The 22,686-nt window shown below is 35.2% G+C and overlaps 1 protein-coding gene across 1 annotated transcript in view; it reads left to right on the forward strand.

Moving 5' to 3' along the window:
- ADAMTS19 (ADAM metallopeptidase with thrombospondin type 1 motif 19) overlaps positions 1-22,686 on the forward strand; it is a 289,571-nt gene that overhangs the window by 219,231 nt on the left and 47,654 nt on the right. The window contains exon 17 of the mRNA XM_059919450.1: positions 19,328-19,485. Within this exon, the coding sequence (XP_059775433.1) occupies positions 19,328-19,485 (158 nt within the window). The remainder of the gene's footprint in view (positions 1-19,327; positions 19,486-22,686) is intronic.

Below are 22,686 nucleotides of genomic sequence, written 5' to 3' on the forward strand. Positions count from 1 at the left end.
AACTTCTTTGATCTATTTTATATTTCATTTATCTCTGCTTTAATCTTTATTATTATTATTATTATCCTTTCAGGTTTGGGTTTAGTTTGTTCTTTTTCCAGTTTCTGAGGTTGTAAAGTTAGGTTGTTAATTTGGGATGTTTCTTCTTTTTCAATGTAAGTGTTTATAGCTATAAATCCCAACCCGCCCCAACCCATAGCACTGCTTTCACTGTGTCCTGTAAGTTTTGGTACATTGTGTTTTCATTTCATTTGCCTCAAGACATTTTCTAACTTACCTTGTGATTTCTTCTTTGATCCATTGGTTGTTTGAGTGTGTAGTTTCATTTCCACAAATTTGTGAATTTTCCAATTTGCCTTCTGTTACTGATTGTGAACTTCATCTCTCTGTGGTCAGAGAAGATACTTTGTTTGATATCTATCTTTTAGGGCATGGATGTCTTGGTGGGGAGGGGGGTCCATTATTCATCCTACCACAGTCACTAATTTCTATGCAGTAGTTTACACCAAAACTAGGAGTTCTCTTTGATAACTCTCTTTACCATTCTAATACAGTACATCAGCAAGTCCTCTCAGTTATTCAAATGTATCACCTTTCCTCCATGTCAACTGTGACCCCTACCCAGGCCACTCCCTATTACATGGTCCTGCTTTATTACCTTTATAGAGCTTATTGCTGTTTGAATTGTCTTATTTGTTTACATGCATGCTTTATATTATCTATCTCCATTGTTAATTTTTGAAAGCAGGGATCATTTTGCTCAGAGCCATATCTGCAGTAACTAAAACAGAGTCTGTCACACAGGAATTAATAAAGGAATTTTCAGTGAATTTTAATTAAGAAAAGATGTTTCACACTTGTATAGTGATTAGCATGGGTCAGTGCATTAAATATATTTGTTAAATAAGTCCTCACAACAACTTTATGAAGTAGGAACTTCTAATTTCCCAGTTTTTAAAATCAGAGAATAGAGGAACAGAGAATAAATTTGTTTCCCATGGTCACAAATCTTAAAAAGTTATGATCCTGGATTTAAACCCAAGAAGTGTGGCCACAGTATCTGATTCATACTGTCTTTTCTTTTATTTTTTCTTTTTTATCATTGGCTTCTATGCAACACTTGTGATTTTAAAGTACATGTCACATATGAAGAAATTTTCCTTGAACTTCTCCCAAATTCCCCCTTTTTCCCCATTTCTTAACTAATGTGATCAATTGTTGTATAGAATTAATGGAAGGGAATACAAATCTTGAAACGACTATTTTTTTTCTTCAATTAGTACCTCCAAAGTTTGCCAGACCCCATTTTCTTTCCCTGGTGCAAATCTTTAAACATAGATCTTCAATCACTTTTTCTTGTTAAAAGAGCATTCAATTTAAAAAGGAAATTATATATCTGTGTTAAGTGCCTGGCCTTATTATTGTCAGTTTTCCTTGTGCTTAACATCAGGCCTAAGTTACTAGGGTCTTTTACTTGTGTAAGGAAATGGCATTAGTGCTTCTAAACGTCCTGAATACTACTTGAGATTAAATCATTATTGAAAATATTAATATGTTACCATGTTTATTCAAGAACCTACTAAGTTTCCTTACTTGCTTAACTGAGGAAAAAACAATTCTCCTGATGGAAAGGTTCAAGAACAAAGACAAGGAGATCAGTTGCATGATTCTATCAAGAGAACAAGAATAAGAAAAAACCAAGTGCTTCTACAGACATTGAAGAAGTTAGCTGATGAAACTTGTTAGAAAATCGCTGTGAGTACTGATAGAAGAGAAAAGTTCAAGGATTCTGGCTTAACTTGACAAATAATAATGGAATTTACTGAGATAAGGCACATGGATGAGGGGCAAGTTTGAAAAAAAAATTTAAAAAGAAATGATAGAGTATTAAAATCCTAGATTTCAAACCTAAAATCCTAGATTTCAAGCTTGTGATATGTGTTCTCTGCCTAAAGAATAACAGAGAATAAATATCATAAATCACATTTCCTAAAAGCTCTTTCAGGCATTGGAAGGAAGTCAAAGTCATTGAAAACCTTGATCTGAAATAGCTTCAGCAGAAAGAAAGGAAAATAAATCATTTCTTGGCAAACTGGTCATTCTTTAATGAAGTAACTTATCTACATCAAACTAGATGTTATCTCACAGAAGACATTTAATACCCTCCCAGTACAGTTATTCTTTTTCATTACTCTCTCTTTGAGTTGTATTCCCTATTGCAATTATTATATGCTTTTCTGAAGATCATGGCTTTATTAATTTGTTAATAATTTATCAAAAAGTATAAAATGGAGAGTAGTTCAGGTAAGTCATCTCTTTACAAAACCATTATAGCTCTTGATTTTTAAAAATCGAAATGAGGTTGTATGGGTCAACTTAACCTTGCCTGCAGCTTTGCATGTAACCCACTGTGGGAAGAATTCCCAATGAAAACAGTTAAAGATGTTGAGCAAAATACAAAAGGAGAAAAAAAGAACACTTTTTCTATTTACCTCTGAACAGGAAAGAAGTTAAGGATTCCTCACATGTCAAAAACGAAGTGAGAACAGAAAGCCAGAGTATTAGGCTAACCGAAGCCCCACTTATGCTTAATCCTGATGACCAGTTTAGACCTTGAGAGCCAAGGGGAACTGGGCAGAAAATAAAGCCTAAGACCTTTACGAAGTGGAGACTCAAGACCCCTACGTAAAGCAGGACCCCAAAGAACCTACGAGATCAGTGTGAGAAGACATAGTAGTACATGTGTTGCATTTGCACCATAAAAGGAGAAAGACAGAAAATGTGTCTGTATTAACTTTGGTACTAGGTGGAGGTAGAAAATGCACTTCCCTGAGAATCTGCAACCAAATGCAAATGCTTCTATGGATTTGCAGCACCAGTCTACTCTATAAAGTCCAAACCATCAAGATATTTATTTTAATGAGGCTACCAAAGTGGCTGGTATATGCAAATGCAAATCCTTCTTGAGGGTAATTCACCTTTAAACCAGGCCTCAAAAGAATTCTATAAAGTTCAACAAATATAATTTTAGAGTAAAAAAAAAGTTCAGAAAACACAGACGGAAATAGACACTATAAGCAAAACAGTAAAAATAAGGGAGAGCAGAATCAGACATATATATTTGTATCATATGCAGAAAATATAAAAATATTATGTTAATATGTTTAAATGTATAAAAGAGGGATTTAAAAATAAACAAAAATTGACTGAAAACATAGAGAACCAAATATAATTTTTAAAATGAAATTTTAAAAACTCAATCAGTAGAAAACAAGATAAGAGAAAAACAACAAAAACATACAACAAGCAGGAAATCAAAAGATACCAACAATCTTAATAAACATTTAAAAACTAAAATCTGTAGTTAAAAGATGAAAATTATCAGACTGGATTTCACAAATAATTCACGTATATTGTATTCATAAGAAATATATGTAAAACATGAGTCACAAAAATTAAAAATCAAAGAATGGAAACTGTACCAGAAAAATACGAATCAGAAGAATACTGATATAGCCATAGTAATGTAAGTCAAAATTCATTTTAAAGAAAAATGCATTACTTGAGATAAAAATGTTCACAAAATAATTATGAAAGAATCCAGTTTATCACAAACATATTATAATTTTAAATTATATGAACCAGGACTTGAGGATATGGGGAGGGGGTGGGGTGAGATGTGACAGGGTAAGAGAGTGTCATGGACATATATACACTACCAAATGTAAAATAGATAGCTAGTGGGAAGCAGCCGCATAGCACAGGGAGATCAGCTCGGTGCTTTGTGACCACCTAGAGGGGTGGGATGGGGAGGGTGGGAGGGAGGGAGATGCAAGAGGGAAGAGAAATGGGAACATATTGTATATGTATAACTGATTCACTTTGTTATAAAGCAGAAGCTAACACACCATTGTGGGGCAATTATACTTCAATAAAGATGTTTAAAAAAAAAAAATTATATGAACCAGGAATATAGCTTCAAAGCTTTAAAGCAAAAATTGACCAAGAAAAATTGACAAATTCATCATCATCATGAAATTAAACACACAAATATGGAGTAAACTGACTTCCAACCAAGATGTTGAGGTAATGCACAGAGAAAAAGTACTCTTTAAACAAGTAATGCTGGAATAGCTTGATATTTATGTGAGGAGGAAAATTGAACCTTGGCCCCAGCCTTACAACATACACAAAAATTAACTCAAAACGGTTTAGAAATCTAAACGAAGAAGCTAAAACTCTAAAACTTAGAGCAAAAAACATAATAGAAACATATTCATGGCACTGTGGTAAGCAAGGCTTTCTTTACAATGGATGTGCAAAACTACCAACTCTTCCACCAAAAAGGCATATACTGGATTTCATCAAAAATGAAACTGTGAGAGAACTAGGGTTGGCTGCGTGAACACAGCCTGAAGGGGGCTAGTGCGCTACAGCTAGTCGGGAGGGAGTCCGGGAAAAGGTCTGGAACTGCCGAAGAGGCAAGAGACTTTTTCCTGCCTCTTTGTTTCCCTGTGCATGAGGAGAAGGGATTAAGAGCGCTGCTTAAAGGAGCTCCAGAGACGGGCGCAAGCCGCGGCTATCAGCATGGACCCCAGAGAGGGGCATGAGATGCTAAGGCTACTGCTGCAGCCACCAACAAGCCTGTGTGCAAGCACAGGTCACTATCCACACCTCCCCTCCCAGGAGCCTGTACAGCCCGCCACTGCCAGGGTCCCATGGTCCAGGGACAACTTCCCCAGGAGAACAAACGGTGCGATTCAGGCTGTTGCAACGTCACACCAGCCTCTGCCACTGCAGGCTCACCCCACACTCTGTACCCCTCCCTCCAGCCAGATCCCCCTACAGCTGCTCCTTTAACCCCGTCCTGTCTGAGCGAAGAACACATGCCCTCAGGTGACTTACACGCAGAGGTGGGGCCAAATCCAAAGCTGAACCCCAGGAGCTGTGCGAACAAAGAGAGAAAGGGAAATTTCTCCCAGCAGCCTCAGGAGCAGTGGATTAAATCTCCACAATCAACTTGATGTACCCTGCATCTGTGGAATACTTGAATAGACAACGAATCATCCCAAACTGAGGAGGTCGACTTTGGGAGCAACGATATATTTTTTTTTCCCCTTTTTCTCTTTTTGTGAGTGTGTTTGTGTATGCTCCTGTGTGTGATTTTGTCTCTATAGCTTTGCTTTTACCATTTGTCCTAGGGTTCTGTCTGTCCATTTTTTGTTGTTGTTGTTGTTGTTGTTGTTTTTAGTATAGTTTTCAGCACTTATCATTGGTGGATTTGTTTTTTGGTTTGGTCTCTTCTTTTTTTCTTTTTAATTACTTAAAAAATTTTTTTTCATAATTATTTTTTGGTTTTTATTTTAATAACTTTTATTTTATTTTATCTTATCTTTTTCTTTCTTCCTTTCTTTTTTTCTCTCTTTTATTCTGTGCCATGTGGATGAGAGGCTTCTGGTGCTCCAGCCGGTCATCAGGGCTGTGCCTCTGAGGTGGGAGAGCCAAGTTCAGGACATTGATCCACCAGAGACCTCCAAGCTCCACGTAATATCATATGGAGAAAATTGCCAAGAGATCTCCATCTCAATGCCAAGACCCAGCTCCACTCGATGACCAGCAAGCTACAGTGCTGGACACCCTATGCCAAACAACTAGCAAGATAGGACCACAACCCCACGCATTAGCAGAGAGACTGACTAAAATCATAATAAGGCCACAGACACCCCAAAACATACCACCAGACATGGACCTGCCCACCAGAAAGACAAGATCCAGCCTCATCCACCAGAACACAGGCAATACTCCCCTCCGCCAGGAAGCCTACACAACACACTGAACCAACCTTAGCCACTGGGGGCAGACACCAAAAACAACGGGAGCTCCAAATCTGCAGCCTGCAAAAAGGAGACCCCAAACGCAGTAAGTTAATCAAAATGAGAAGACAGAGAAACACACAGCAGATGAAAGAGCAAGGTAAAAACCCACCAGACCAAACAAATGAAGAGGAAATAGGCAGCTACCTGAAAAAGAATTCAGAGTAATAATAGTAAAGATGATCCAAAATCTTGGAAATAGAATGGAGAAAATACAAGAAACGTTTAACAAGGACCTAGAAGAAGTAAAGAGCAAACAAACAATGATGAACAACTCAAAAAATGAAATTAAAATTCTCTAGAAGGAATCAATAGCACAATGACTGAGGCAGAAGAATGGATAAGTGACCTGGAAGATAAAATATTGGAAATTAACTACTGCAGAGCAGAATAAAGAAAAAAGATTGAAAAGAATTGAGGACAGTCTTAGAGACCTCTGGGGCAACATTAAAAGCACCAACATTAGAATTATAGGGGTCCCAGAAGAAGAAGAGAAAAAGAAAGGGACTGAGAAAATATTTGAAGAGATTATAGTTGAAAACTTCCCTAATATGGGAAAGGAAATAGTCAATCAAGTCGAAGTGCAGAGAGTCCCATACAGGATAAATCCAAAGAGAAACACACCAAGACACATATTAATCAAGCTATCAAAAATTAAATACAAAGAAAAAATATTAAAATCAGCAAGGGAAAAACAACAAATAACATACAAGGGAATCCCCATAAGGTTAACAGCTGCTCTTTCAGCAGAAACTCTGCAAGCCAGGAGGGAGTGGCAGGATATACTTAAAGTGATGAAGGAGAAAAACCTACAACCAAGATTACTCTACCCAGCAAGGATCTCATTCAGATTCAACGGAGAATTTAAAAACTTTACAGACAAGCAAAAGCCAAGAGAATTCAGTACAACCAAACCAGCTTTACAACAAATGCTAAAGGAACTTCTCTAGGCAGGAAACACAAGAGAAGGAAAAGACCTACAATAACAAACCCAAAACAATTCAGAAAATGGTAATAGGAACATACATATCAATAATTACCTTAAATGTAAATGGATTAAATGCTCCCAACAAAAGACATAGACTGGCTGAATGGATACAAAAACAAGACCCGTATATATGCTGTCTACAAGAGACCCACTTCAGACCTAGGGACACATACTGACAGAAAGTGAGGGGATGGAAAAAGATATTCCATGCAAATGGAAATCAAAAGAAAGCTGGAGTAGCAATTCTCATATCAGACAAAATAGACTTTAAAACAAAGACTATTACAAGAGACAAAGGAGGACACTACATAATGATCAAGGGATCGATCCAAGAAGAAGATATGACAATTGTAAATATTTATGCACCCAACATAGGAGCACCTCAATACATAAGGCAAATACTAACAGCCATAAAAGGGGAAATCGACAGTAACACAATCATAGTAGGGGACTTTAACACCCCACTTTCACCAATGGACAGATCATCCAAAATGAAAATAAATAAGGAAACACAAGATTTAAATAATACATTAACATGGACTTAATTGATACTTAAGAAAATTGAAATTGTATCAAGTATCTTTTCTGACCACAACGCTATGAGACTAGATATCAATTACAGGAAAAAATCTGTAAAAAATACAAACACATGGAGGCTAAACAATACACTACTTAAAAACCAAGAGATCATGGAAGAAATCAAAGAGGAAATCAAAAAATACCTAGAAACAAATGACAATGAAAACATGATGACCCAAAGCCTATGAGATGCAGCAAAAGCAGTTCTAAGAGGGAAGTTTATAGCAATACAATCCTACCTTAAGAAACAAGAAAAATTTCAAATAAACAACCTAACCTTACACCTAAAGCAGTTAGAAGAACAAAAAAAAACCCAAAGTTATCAGAAGGAAAGAAATCATAAAGATCAGATCAGAAATAAATGAAAAAGAAATGAAGGAAATGATAGCAAAGATCAATAAAACTAAAAGCTGGTTTTTTGAGAAGATAAACAAAATTGATTAACCATTAGCCAGACTCATCAAGAACAAAAGGGAGAAGACTAAAATCAATAGAATTAGAAATGAAAAAGAAGTAACAACTGACACTGCAGAAATACAAAGGATCATGTGAGATTACTACAAGCAACTATATACCAATAAAATGAACAACCTGGGAGAAATGGACAAATTCTTAGAAATGCACAACCTTCCGAGACTGAACCAGGAAGAAATAGAAAATATGAACAGACCAATCACAGTCACTGAAATTGAAACTGTGATTAAAAATCTTCCAACAAACAGAAGCCCAGGACCAGATGGCTTCACAGGCGAATTCTATCAAACATTTAGAAAGGAGCTAACACATATCCTTCTCAAACTCTTCCAAAATATAGCAGAGGGAGGAACACTCCCAAACTCATTCTACAAGGCCACCATCACCCTGATACCAAAACCAGACAAAAATGTCACAAAAAAAGAAAACTGCAGGCCAGTATGATGATGAACATAGATGCAAAAATCCTCAACAGAATACTAGCAAACAGAATCCAACAGCACATTAAAGGGATCATACACCATGATCAAATGGGGTTTATCCCAGGAATGCAAGGATTCTTCAGTATACGCAAATCAATCAGTGTGATACACCATATTAACAAATTGAAGGAGAAAAACCATATGATCATCTCAATAGATGCAGAGAAAGCTTTTGACAAAATTCAACACCCATTTATGATAAAAACCCTCCAGAAAGTAGGCATAGAGGGAACTTACCTCAACATAGTAAAGGCCATATATGACAAACCCACAGCCACCATCATCCTCAATGGTGAAAATCTGAAACCATTTCCACTAAGATAAGGAACAAGACAAGGTTGCCCACTCTCACCACTATTATTCAACATAGTTTTGGAAGTTTTAGGCACAGCAATCAGAGAAGAAAAGGAAACCAAAGGAGCCCAAATCAGAAAAGAAGAAGTAAAGCTGTCACTGTTTGCAGATGACATGATACTATATAGAGAGAATCCTAAAGATGCTACCAGAAGACTACTAGAGCTAATCAATGAATTTAGTAAAGTAGCAGAATACAAAATTAATGTACAGAAATCTCTTGCATTCCTATACACTAATGATGAAAAATCTGAAAGTGAAATTAAGAAAACGCTCCCATTTACCATTGCAACAAAAAGAATAAAATACCTAGGTATAAACCTACCTAAGGAGACAAAAGACCTGTATGCAGAAAATTATAAGACACTGATGAAAAAAATTAAAGGTGATACAAATAGATGGAGAAATATACCATGTTCTTGGATTTGAAGAATCAACATTGTGAAAATGACTATACTATGCAAAGCAATCTACAGATTCAATGCAATCCCTATCAAACTACCACTGACATTTTTCACAGAACTAGAACAAAAAATTTCACAGTTTGTATGGAAACACAGAAGACCCCGAATAGCCAAAGCAATCTTGAGCAAGAAAAATGGAGCTGGAGGAATCAGACTTCCTGACTTCAGACTATACTACAAAGCTACATTAATCAAGACAGTATGGTACTGGCACAAAAACAGAAATATAGATCAATGGAACAGGATAGAAACCCCAGAGATAAACCCACGCACATATGGTCAGTTTATCTTTGATAAAAGAGACAAGTATATACAATGGAGAAAAGACAGCCTCTTCAGTAGGTGGTGCTGGCAAAACTGGATAGCTACATGTAAAAGAATGAAGTGAGAACACTCCCTAACACCATACACAAAAATAAACTCCAAATGGATTAAAGACCTAAATATTAGGCCAGATACTATCAAACTCTTAGAGGAAAACATAGGCAGAACACTCTATGACATAAATCACAGCAAGATCCTTTTTGACCCACCTCCTAGAGAAATGGAAATAAAAACAAAAGTAAACAAATGGGACCTAATGAAACTCAAAAGCTTTTGCACAACAAAGGCAACCATAAACAAGACAAAGAGACAACCCTCAGAATGGGAGAAAATATTTGCAAATGAAGCAACTAACAAAGGATTAATCCCCAAAATTTACAAGCAGCTCATGCAGCTCAATATCAAAGAAACAAACAACCCAATCCAAAAATGGGCAGAAGACCTAAATAGACATTTCTCCAAAGAAGATATACAAATTGCCAACAAGCACATGAAAGGATGCTCAACATCATTAATCATTAGAGGAATGCAAATCAAAACTACAATGAGATATCATCTCACACCAGTCAGAATGGCCATCATCAAGAAATCTACAAACAGTAAATGCTGAAGAGGGTGTGGAGAAAAGGGAACCCTCTTGCACTGTTGGTGGGAATGTAAATTGATACAGCCACTATGGAGAACAGTATGGAGGTTCCTTAAAAAACTAAAAGTAGAACTACCATACGACCCAGCAATCCCACTACTGGGCATATACCCTGAGAAAACCATAATTCAAAAAGATTCACGTACCACAATGTTCATTGCAGCTCTATTTACAATAGCCAGGACATGGAAGCCACCTAAGTGTCCATTGACAGAGGAATGGATAAAGAAGAGGTGGCACATATATACAATGGAATATTACTCAGCCATAAAAAGAAACGAAGTTGAGGTATTTGTAGTGAGGTGGATGGACCTGGAGTCTGTCATACAGAGTGAAGTAAGTCAGAAAGAGAAAAACAAATACCGTACGCTAACACATATATATGGAATCTAAAAAAAAGAAAAATGGTCATGAAGAACCTAGGGGCAAGACGGGAATAAAGATGCAGACCTACTAGAGAATGAACTTGAGGACACGGGGAGGGGGAAGGGTAAGCTGGGACAAAGTGAGAGAGTGGCAGTGTATATATGGACATATATACACTACCAAATGTAAAATAGATAGCTACTGGGAAGCAGTCGCATAGCACAGGGAGATCAACTCGGTGCTTTGTGACCAGCTAGAAGGGTGGGATAGGCAGCTGGGAGGGAGGGAGACACAAGAGGGAAGAGATATGGGGATATATGTATATTTATAACTGATTCACTTTGTTATAAAGCAGAAACTAACACACCATTGTAAAGCAATTATAGTCCCATAAAAATGTTAAAAAAAATAAAGAGAAGGTGAGATTTGAAAAATAATTGAATACAAATTAAATAAATAAATAAATAAACTACTGTTCTTTTAAAGACATCATTAAGAAAATAAAAAGGCAAGCCATAGTCTCAGAGAAAAATATTTGCAATAAATTTATCATGAAAAGAATTTGTGTCCAGAATATATAAAAATGTAATTTTCATGAATATTTAATAGATAGAAACAAATATTCTTAATCAATAGTTATAAAGGAAACAGTAAAGTACAAATGTTTATATTTATTACCTACCTTAAGAAAAATAACATTTTTAGTACATTTGAAGAACCCTTGTGCCCCTCCTCTTCTATTTTATAGTAAATTTTGTATAAAACTGGTACTGTTTTTCTTAAATGTTTGAACATTGGTATTTTCTTTCTGGGAAGGTTTTTAAAATCCAGCCTAATTTCTTTAGTATGTGTGTGTGTGTGTGTGTGTGTGTGTGTGTGTTTGTGTTTATAACTAGTCAGATGTTCTTTTAATTCTTGTGACACATTTGGTAATTGGTGTCTTCAAAGAACTTATCTATTTCACTTATCAAGTTTATTGTCTTGATGTTGTTTATAATATGTCCTTATAATGCTACAGTGTCTATATGCACTGTAGCAATATTTCTCCTCTCATTTCTGATGTTGTTAATTTTTGTCTTCTTTTCCTAATCAGTCAAACTAGAGTTTTATCCATTTTTGATCTTTTGAAATAACCAACTTTTAGTGTCATTAATTGCATCTATTGTTAATGTGCTTTCTATTCAATTGACTTTTGGTCTTTATTATTTTCTTCCTACTTACTTTAGGTTTAAATCGATTTTTTTAATACCATTTTAAGTTAGAAACTTAGGTAATTGATTTTAGTCCTTTCTTCTTTGCTAATATGACAGTTTTTCTAAGCATTGCTTTAGCTGCATTCCACAATTTTTGTAGGTCATACTTTTTGTTTAAAATATTTTCAAATTATCATTGTGGTTTCTACTTTGACTCATGGGTTATTTGTAACTGTATTGTTTAATTTCCAAATATTTGTAGATTTTCTAGTAGATATTTTGTTATTGATTCCAGTTTAAATCTGCGTGGAAAGAGAACATGTAGTTGATCCTTGAACGACATGGGGGTTAGGGACGCCTACCCTCCATACAGCCGAAAATCCTAGTATAATTTATAGTCAGACCTCCACATAGGCTCTTCCTCCATATACACCGTTTCTCGCTATCTGCGATTCAGTTCAGCATTTGTAAATTCAAACATCAGGGGAGGTGGGGATGGGAGATAATGTAGTAGTGAAGTATTTACCATTGAAAAAAATCCGTGTATAAGTGGCCCACGCAGTTCACATACATGTTCAAGGGTCAGCTGTACTGCCTGATTTCAGCTGAGACTTGTTTCATGGCCTATGGCTTATATTGGTTAATGTTTCATTTATACTTGAAAAAAAAATTATATTCTGCAATGCTGACTCTTCTCTAAATATCATTTGGCTCCATTTGGTTCAAGTGTTCTATATTCTTATTGATTTTCTTCTTTTATCATCTAAGGAAAGAGAAATATTAAAATCTCTGATTAAAACTGTAGATTTTTCTATATCTCCTTTCAATTATGTTAGTTTTTGCTTCACGCATTTTGATGCTTTGTTACACACTTAGGATTTTATGATCTCCTTAATAAATTTTAAATGTCATTTGAGATTTTACATTTAAAGTAACTTAAATTTAAATGACATTTTAAAAAATTCTCTTTTGATCTTAGACTATTCCTTGACCTGAAGTTCGTGCTATCTGATATTAATATAGCCAATACATCATTTTTGATTAGTGTTGCATGCTTAATTCTTTCTATCCTTTTAGGTTTAATCTCCCTATCTTTCATTTTTAAAGTACATTCTTGTAAATTGAATATAGTTGGCCCTCTGGCCTGATAATCTATCCTAACTAATATCATAGTACATTTAAACATAATATAATTATGTGAATATTGAATTTTTCTATGTATTTCATTCTTTTCTATTCCTTTTTTCCTCTTTATCTGGCTTCTGTTGGATTTTTTTTTTTTTTTTAGTATTCCATTAATCTCCTTTATTTGCTTATCAGCCATGTATAGCTCATGTTTTATATTTTCATTGATTGCTTTACTGTATGAGTTTTTAACTTATTATAGTCTCCCTTCAGATTATATTGTGCCACTTTATATGTAATGTAAGTTCCTTAGAACAGCTTAGTTCCCTTTTCCTCCTTCCCCTCCTTTGTGCTATTATACATTTTATTTCTACATTTTATATAATCAACTTATTTCTACATATGCTTTAAGCACCAAAATACATTGTAACTATTTATGCTTTAAATAGTTAATTATACTATAAAGAACTTATTAATGAAAAAATTACATATATTTTTTTTATTTTTTAATTTTTAAAAATTTTTATTTAAGGATAGTTGATTTAAAATGTTGTGTTAGTTTCTGCTGTACAGCAAGGTGAATCAGTTAAACATATATCCACTCTTTTTTAGATTCTTTTCCCATGTAGGTCATTACAGAGTATTGAGAAGAGTTCCCTGTGCTATATACAGTAGGTCCTTATAAAATAGACAACTAATAAGGACATGCTTATATATTTTTGTACATTTACCACTACCAGCATTCTTCATACCTTCACATAGACACCTGTTTCCATCTAGAACCATGTTCTTTTAGCCTGAAGAACATCCTTTAATACTTCTTGTAGAGCAAGTCTTCTGGCAGCCAAATTTCTCAGATTTTGTTTGTCTGACAGTATATTTATTTCACCTTCATATGTGAAGGATATTTTCACTGAATATAGAATTCTATATTTTGTTTTGTTTTACTATGTTTTGTTTTGTTTTTTCACTTTAAGGTAACGTTTCATTGTCTTCTGGCTTGCATTAGTTGTAATGGTATATCCAGGGAATTCTTAAATCTTTTTTCCCCTATATCTAATATGCCTGTTTCCTTTTTGGCCACTATTTTTTTTATGATTCCATGCTTTTTATCTTTTATTTTTTTAACTTTTTATTTTATACTGGAGTATAGTTGATTAACAATGTTGTGTTAGTTTCAGGTGTACAGCAAAGTGATTCAGTTATACGTATACATGCATTTATACTTTTTCAAATTCCTTTCCCATTTAGGTTGTAGATAGTATTGAGTAGATTTCCCTGTGCTGATAGTATTGAGTAGATTTCCCTGTGCTATACAGTAAGTCCTTGTTGGTTATCTATTTTAAATATGGCCACTCTTAAGATTGTTCTCCCTATCATTGTGTGCTAGCAGTTTGATTGTATTGTGCTTTGGTATGGCTTTCTTTATGCTTATCCTGTTTGGGTTCCAATGTACTTCTCAGATCTGTAGGTTTATGGTTTATATCAGATTTGGAAAAATTTTGAACACTATGTCTTCAAATAATTTTTGTGCCTACCCTCCCTTTTCAGGGAGCCTTTATTCTAGGACTAGACCAGCTTTATTTCTAATATGCAGCCTTTCTAGGTTCTCCTCTGAAGAGTCTGTATGTTCAGTAAGATATCTTCACTCTGATAGCATAGAATGCATATGTCTTCCAACCCTACGCAAGCTCCAGTAGTTGTGCAGTTTACAGGTCCTAGGTAGTTACTCTTTTCCCAGCCTTGCGGAATTTCACCCCACTTATTTGCAACTTAGTACAATATTTAGTTTCAGGCTCAAAGGAACACCTTTGCAGATTTTTTTCTTTTGCTTTTATCATATTCGTATTTTGGTTGGTTTTCCTAATTACCGTATCATAGAAAAAAATGCATTCTGTTTGTTAATGGTTCACCTCGTTTCCTTGAAAAATACCAGAACTTTTAGGAAAAAAGACTTCTTTTGTTTCTTAAGAATTTAGTAATAATCAGTTAACTCTAGGATTTATAGAAACTCAAGACTTTAAAAGAGTAGTGCAAGTAAACTGAGATCATTCTCCTTTAAACTACCATGATAGTTTCTGCCACAAAAATTTTTGACAGATGAAGGATGAAACAAATGAAAGTTATTTTTGAGTGGCTCTAAGAAATTCTGTTGTAGAAGTTTAAGTTGCCAATATTTGGTGTAATACCATGCTGCTTGATGTTAATGGATAGTGTTGTAGGAATTAGAAGGTAGTTAACTTCCGTAACATAAAACAAAAAGATAATTGTGAAATAGCATGCACTTGACACTACCCCCCTGTCACCCATATTCCCTGTGTCCTATGAAAACTCTATTGTGTCCTACCTGCCAGGTACCTGGTTATTCCCATTTCTTTCCATTAGGTCATTACATAAACTACTAAGGTTTAAGGTAACCTCCAAAAGAGACATAAAAGTGGAAACGAAAGACTTTAAGGGCTCAAAGACAGACAATAAGATGAATTGATAAATGATAGGGCTGATAGTTAAGTGTAAACAGTGAGAGTATATAAGGAGGCTGTTGCAGCTTAAATAGGATAGAGGTCTCTACACAGCAAGCATAAATAAGTGAAATCCTCTAGGTTATGTCCCTCACACTATGTCAACTTATGAAATATTTTGAAGCCCGTCGCTGTGTTGCTCCCTCTTCTCCAGTACTCAGTAAAACAGATTCCAGCTGCCTTAGCCAGTTTGAACTCCATTCTCTGTGTCCTCATCTCGCTGAAGCCCTTGTTATCTGTGCTCTGCTTGAGTTCCCCCTCTCTGTGGTGGGGCCTGCTAAATATCTTCGGGCAGAAAGTCAAGTAATTTTAGAGAGCATTTGGTCTCCTCCTCTTAGGGATCACAGTTCTCTGTTGTCCATTGTCCAGTGTCTGGAAACAGTTGTTTCATATACTGTCTAGTTTTCTAGTTGTTTACAGGGGGAGAGATAGTGCAGTTCCAGTTATTCAGCTATGGCCAGAAACAGATTTTCTAAAAACGTTTTTAAGCTAATGAATTAAAAACCAAAACCAGGAAACACCACACACCCAGAGTATTGAGTCTGCATAAAAGGTTGCTCTTAAGCTTATAAATTGTGTGGGTTTTCAGATACATGCATGTGGCATTTGGGCGGGGAATGCTGAATTCCAGAATACCAGTTGAGTCTCAACATTATACTGTAGTCACCACAAAAGGTTTTTAAGGCATTTTTCTTAGCGATTTTCAGGAAATATTCCTTTATAATAGTGCCATGAATATATGTTGAGATACAGGAAAAGAGAATGGAATTATACTGGCCGCAGTACAAATCTAGGCCAAAAAGACTCTCAGAATATTTAATAGACCTTAGAGAAATGCAAGAAGTACTTTACCTTTTAGGCAAAATCATTATTTTTTTAATCAATCTAACATTATCAGAAGTATATCCATTTGTAGATGGTAAGAGCTATTTGCAAAGTGTTGAGAGTTTCTGGCAACGTATTTCCCTTTCAAGTTTAAAATTCAAGGTAAACATTAGTACTTATATATTTTTCATACATCTGAAAATATTTATGCTTAATATTTCATCTAAAACATTATACTTTATATGCAGTATGAGATAAAGATATTACTTGGTAGAAATTAAGAGGTAAAATTTCAATACTTTTATTAACATGTTGCTTATAATAATGAGAATATAAACTCCAGAAAAATCTCTTAGTGGACCAAAAAACCTTCACAGATAATTTATAATTTGCTTAATTAATTTAAATTTAAAAGGCAAATAACTAACAAGCAAATGAAAAATATCTTTAACCACAATAGCAAAAAGAGACTTTTCTAAAAATCTGGATTGTTCAAAATTCAAATCCTGATATTTCTCCTCAATCATTTTTTTTGCTAGCCTTTCCAGTCTCACTGTTTGCTTTTATAACCCACTGTTTCTCATACTAGAAACCTGGCATCATTCCTGACACTTCCTTTCACACAGGACAACCAAGTCATCATCATATTTTATCAATTTCACTCCTAAATTCCTCTTTGCACTTTTCTCTACTACCTTAAGCCAAGCCACCATTACTTTCCATTGGGCTACTATTCTGTCTTCTCTATACAAATTTGTCCTATGCAAGTCCATTTTCTGTACAATATTGTTCAAAATCTTGTATAGTTTTATATCTTTTCTTAGGAAAAAGCCTCTAAAATTTAACAAGGCCTGTAAGATCTGGCTATTCCTTACTCTCCAGCCTCATGAGTTCATGATCCGCTTCAGTACATGTGGCATCTGCACATTTGCTACCTAATTCTCACCAAGCTGCAATGGTGACCTTTGCATCTGTAGTTCCCTCAGTCTCGAACACTCTTTCTATGTTTCTCTTTTCCCCTGGCTAGCATCCTCCATAAATGACATCCTTCAGGCAAGCCTTTCCTGATTCCTCCCTCACAAGTTTCAGCGTAATTATAATTAGTTGGTTACTTATGACTTGATTAATCTCTGGTTTGCTAGTTAGATGATAAGTTCTATGAAGCCAGAGAACATATTTCTATTGTTCATTCGGGAAGTCCCAGAACTTTGAGTATTTCCTGATTTATAGCGGATGCTTGATAAGCAATGATTTAGGCATGATTAAATATTATACAAGAAGAAAGGTGCTTTCAAGGAGGTGTTCAGAAATGGACACTCTCAGTCACTGTTATGAAAGCATAAATTCTTGCAAACTTTTTAAAATCAATTTGAAATTGTTTTTCCAAATCTTTAAATGTTTGATTTCTTTGACTCTGTAATTCCAAATCTGGGAATCTATCCAAGGGAAGTATTCAGGTATACAAATATTTAGTGTACAGTGTATTTATCTGAGCATTATTTACAATATTAAAAAGTTGGAAATCCTCAAACATTAAATAAATAGAGATTGGCTTAAATAATATTTTAGAAGATTTACTGGCTTATTATCAAAACATTTTCATAGCATTATGACATAAAAACCTTTGATGAATCTTCATGTAAATTTTTTTTTTTTTTTTTTAGAGTTTAACATCTTTATTGGAGTATAATTGCTTTACAATGGTGTGTTAGTTTCTGCTTTATAACAAAGTGAATCAGTTATACATATACATATGTTCCCATGTCTCTTCCCTCTTGCATCTCCCTCCCTCCCACCCTCCCTATCCCACTCCTCTAGGTGGTCACAAAGCACCGAGCTGATCTCCCTGTGCTATGCGGTTGCTTCCCACTAGCTATCTATTTTACGTTTGGTAGTGTATATATGTCCATGCCACTCTCTCACTTTGTCACAGCTTACCCTTCCCCCTCCCCATATCCTCAAGTCCATTCTCTAGTAGGTCTGTGTCTTTATTCCCGTCTTGCCACTAGGTTCTTCCTGACCTTTTTTTTTTTTTTTTCCTTAGATTCCGTATATATGTGTTAGCATACTGTATTTATTTTTCTCTTTCTGACTTACTTCACTCTGTATGACAGACTCTAACTCCATCCACCTCACTACAAATAACTCAATTTTGTGTCTTTTTATGGCTGAGTAATATTCCATTGTATATATGTGCCACATCTTCTTTATCCATTCATCCAATGATGGACACTTAGGTTGCTTCCACAGGTAAATGTTTTTGAAAGAGAAATTCAATTATATGGGAGAGTGTAAAGTTTAAATAAAAAATAAAATCATTTGGAAAAAACGGAAGGAATCCTTAATTTTAAATGATAATCGTGGCATGTCACTTCCACGTTATGAATCTCATTTAAATAGTAGCACAGATCAGGTCAAAAAAGAAAAAGAGAACAAAAAGTATAGGTAAACAAAGTTACTCCATAAAGTTTCATACAAATGATGGCTGCTTGTGGGTGAGAATTAACATTTATCCTCTATTCTTGTACACAATAAATCACAAACTAGGGATGTTTAAAGGTTCTGAGTTCTGTTTTTAGAACTTACACATTACCTTTGAATTGTTTTGTATTGAACGTAACCCTGTCATTCTGATCTGTTAGTTAACATTCCATGTCATGATCTTTCTGTCGTCACACTCTTTCCTGGGCGGCATAGGAGATACAGAGCATGTATAAGACGTAGTACCAGCCTTCACATTGTTCATAGGATCATTGCATAGACAACACAGACACACATAGCCTTTAAAATAATAATATGTTGTTAAAGAATAAATGGTTAAGGGACACAGAATAAGGTTATAGACATCAAGTGTTCAAAGGAGGTTGGAGGAGGCAAGGATAAACGTGACTGTATGGTTTGTGGACAGCTTCAGGAGAGAAGGAGAACTTCCTGTGGCATTTGCTGTGATTGCAGACTTTCCCAAAGAGGAGATTCCTCATGTTTTACATCAGGGAGTGTTGACCATTTAGTTTAGAAATGAATGAAATGCTTTTAACAAAACCATGCAAAGTGGATAGTGATTAATGATGCTGACTTGTTAATCTCGTAATATTTTATAACCTTTTTATAGCTCTCCGAGACACTGGAAAACAGTCTATTAATAGTGACTGGAAGATTGAACACTCTGGAGCATTCAACTTAGCGGGAACTACTGTCCATTATGTAAGACGAGGTCTCTGGGAGAAGATCTCCGCCAAAGGTCCTACTACATCACCATTACACCTCCTGGTATGAGGGAACGAATCGATAACATTGCATAAGCAACTTCCTATGACAAAGGACATTCCCACCGTGCCTTCTCTTATCTTTTTTCCAAATTTGAATTGTCAAGTAAACATTTAAAATTATTTAAGAGGTGAGGTGGGTTTTTAGGGTTTTTTAACGTGTTTGAAATCAAGATGTCTAAAAATGGAAATTATTACGAAAGGAACACGATATTTTAGGGAATTCACAGACTCACAGTAGAAGTGAATTAGCAGGCAATAAGGTTCCTCTTTCCCTAAAAACATATGTTTACTAACCAGAGTGGATGTCTGTAAAGAGAGTGCTATAATATGGCAAACCGTAGCATTTCATACATCTGTGAAATGGGCATTGCCTGAATCTGTATAAAATACCTTTGATAAAATGGTATTGTTCCCGGGGGAAAACGTTTGATAAATATCTAACAAGGCTTCCAGTTACCCCATTGTGTTCTTACTAGGTTAAGTGATTCCTGTAAAGAATTATGATAATTTGAATGTTTGGGATAATAAGTTTCTTCACCATGTAGCAGAAGATTGGTCTGAGTTTGGAGTGAAAGAATCAGGACATTGGGGCTCTGCGCCCTCGCTCGTGGCAGGTTCACATGCCTCTTTTGACCTTGATCATTGCAGTCAATGCTAATGGCTCAGGAGTTTTTTCTTCTGGTGGCAAAGTCTGAGATTCACACACTTCAACACCTCTTTGAGTCCACACATAAAAACAACTCTAAAATACAGTCAACTGACTATTTATTTGGAGTGTGGTGTGCCACATTATTTAATATCTCCACACAATTAAAGTTGAATTCTTCCTCAACTGGAGACATCTGTGTTGCCAGTATAGCAGCCAGAGGTTCAAATGTCATACTGGCCCATTTGCTTTTCCTACTTTAACATGCCTGCAAATCACCTGGGGTTCTTGTTAAAATGCATATTCTGGGGAGGAACCTGAGACCTGCATTTCTAACCACCTCCCAGGTGATGCCACTACTGCTGGTCCACTGACCACATTTCAAGTAAGAACGTTTTAGAGAACTGCAGTCAATAGACTTTACCAACAGGAATATGCATAAAGGGAGCAGGGTGAGTTGCATGGGGGCCTTCTGTTCCGAATCTTAATACTAGTAATAATATACACCATCAAGCACTGAGAGTCAGACCCTATCCAAAAGTGCTTTATGTTCATTATAGCATTTAATCCTCAAAATAACCCTGTGTAGTATGTATTATTATTACTCCATTTTACAGATTAGAAGACACTAAGTATGTAAAAGGTTAAATACTGTGCTCAGTGCCTCCCAGTAAGTTATTTAGCTTTGAATAAACCAGGTGTTAATCCATCTTCTATGCTGCCTCTCCTGATGCAGAGCTTAAATCTAAGTTCTTTACACCCGACAGCCTTGGATCATGAGTATGCATATACTTTAAGTAATTATTTTGTTCATTTCCCCACAGTTCCTCTGGGTCCTTTTATTTAATTTGAATTGGAAACTCCACTCTGTGCCCTCTGCCATCTGGAGAGAGGGGGAAAAAATGACGAAACAAACATTGTATGACCAATATCTGGCTCTTTCCATGACTGGGTCACTTAGAATAACAACATTATCAACAACAAACATTTGTTTAATGATTGGGTTGCAGAAAACGCCATCAGGTTGCCTCCCTTACATGAATGTAAACTACGTTCTTTTTAATGGAAGAAGACTGAGGCTCTTTTAGTGAGCCTCTAATTCAGAATCTTAAAACAGTATATGTGAGACCTCAGTGTTGGGCAGAGGGAGTTTCCTTGCTGCAGAATCCTTAATCTGACTGGTAATTACCAAGGTTTTTCCTGGAAGCATGAAACATAATTAAAGTCAGTGAACTATGTCTAAAAGAAGGCATCTATGTGACCTGGATTTATTCAGTAATCCAAGGGAAACTGCACTTCTAAGATATTTTTCTTTAATGACTATTACAGATTGAAAGCTGGTACTGAATTTTGAAAGGCAATACCTTCTGCTGCCATGCTTCAGTATGTGTCCCTCAACTGTAACGCGGTCACACTTTCCTTCTTGCAAAGAATACTGCCAAGTTCAAATGGTTTAAGAAAGAGCTAATGATTTTGTAGCCAATGTCTTTATTTTAAATGGCATTAGGTATTCAAGGACAATCTAAAGTTCTGTCGATGAAAAGGTAGTTTTTTAAGAAAAAAAGACATGAATTTCATTTAATTAAATAAGTTGGCAAATGATTTATTTATATGTTCATTTCATCAATTTAAAAATCATGTAATAGTCTGGTTATTTCCATAAACAAGGTGAGTCCATCTCTCTCTTTTTTAACTCATTTAGCTGAAAAGTCACTGGCAACATGAAATGAGATATTTAAAGCCAAAATAAGCACTATGATATACTTAGAAGTAGTACCCAGTATGTTAGTATATATGAATTTTTAAAGTATTATTTTTATTGTTGATATAGTTGATTGATAATGTCATCATACTAGTTCCCCAATCCACATATTAAAATGTATCTTAGTATTTCTGATAATATATTGAGGCAGAATCTTAAGAAAAAGAAGTAAAGAAAATTAACCCTGGGCTCATTTAAATTTTTTCCTATTAAGTGTTAACTCTGTAACCTGTCATTACAACCACCTTGATACAGATTAAATATCAAAGTTTTCTAATACTTTAACATAATTTAAAATTTAGATATATATGTTTTTATACATCACAGTGTGTCATATAGACTGCTTCCATAAATCCTCAGATCCATAGAAGTGATATATTCCATGGGCTTGTTTGACATATTTGGTGAAAATGTATTTATAAAGAAACATATATTCTCATTCATTCTTTTATTTAAAATGAATATATTTCAGGTATTTTTCTTTCATTTAAAATATGTATGCTTGCCCATGATGATGCAGTTCTTAGCTTGATACTGGGTACCATGGGAGAACAAAGCAGACATGGTCCCTGCTTATGGTTTAGTCCAGTGTAGCCCAAAGTTCAGTCATTCTCATACATCCTTTATGGTTTCTTACACTGTTTACATATGTGTACATAACTGTACCATTATTAAGTTAATTTGCATTTAGAAGTTCTTTTTAACATAAATTTCTTTTCAAAGGAAATGATCTTTATTATAAATGGAAAATTAGTAACCTTGCCAAAGTTAAAGTTTAACTGTAAGCATACATG

This window comes from Balaenoptera ricei, chromosome 3 (genome assembly GCF_028023285.1).
Source record: "Balaenoptera ricei isolate mBalRic1 chromosome 3, mBalRic1.hap2, whole genome shotgun sequence".
Taxonomy (NCBI): domain Eukaryota; kingdom Metazoa; phylum Chordata; class Mammalia; order Artiodactyla; family Balaenopteridae; genus Balaenoptera; species Balaenoptera ricei.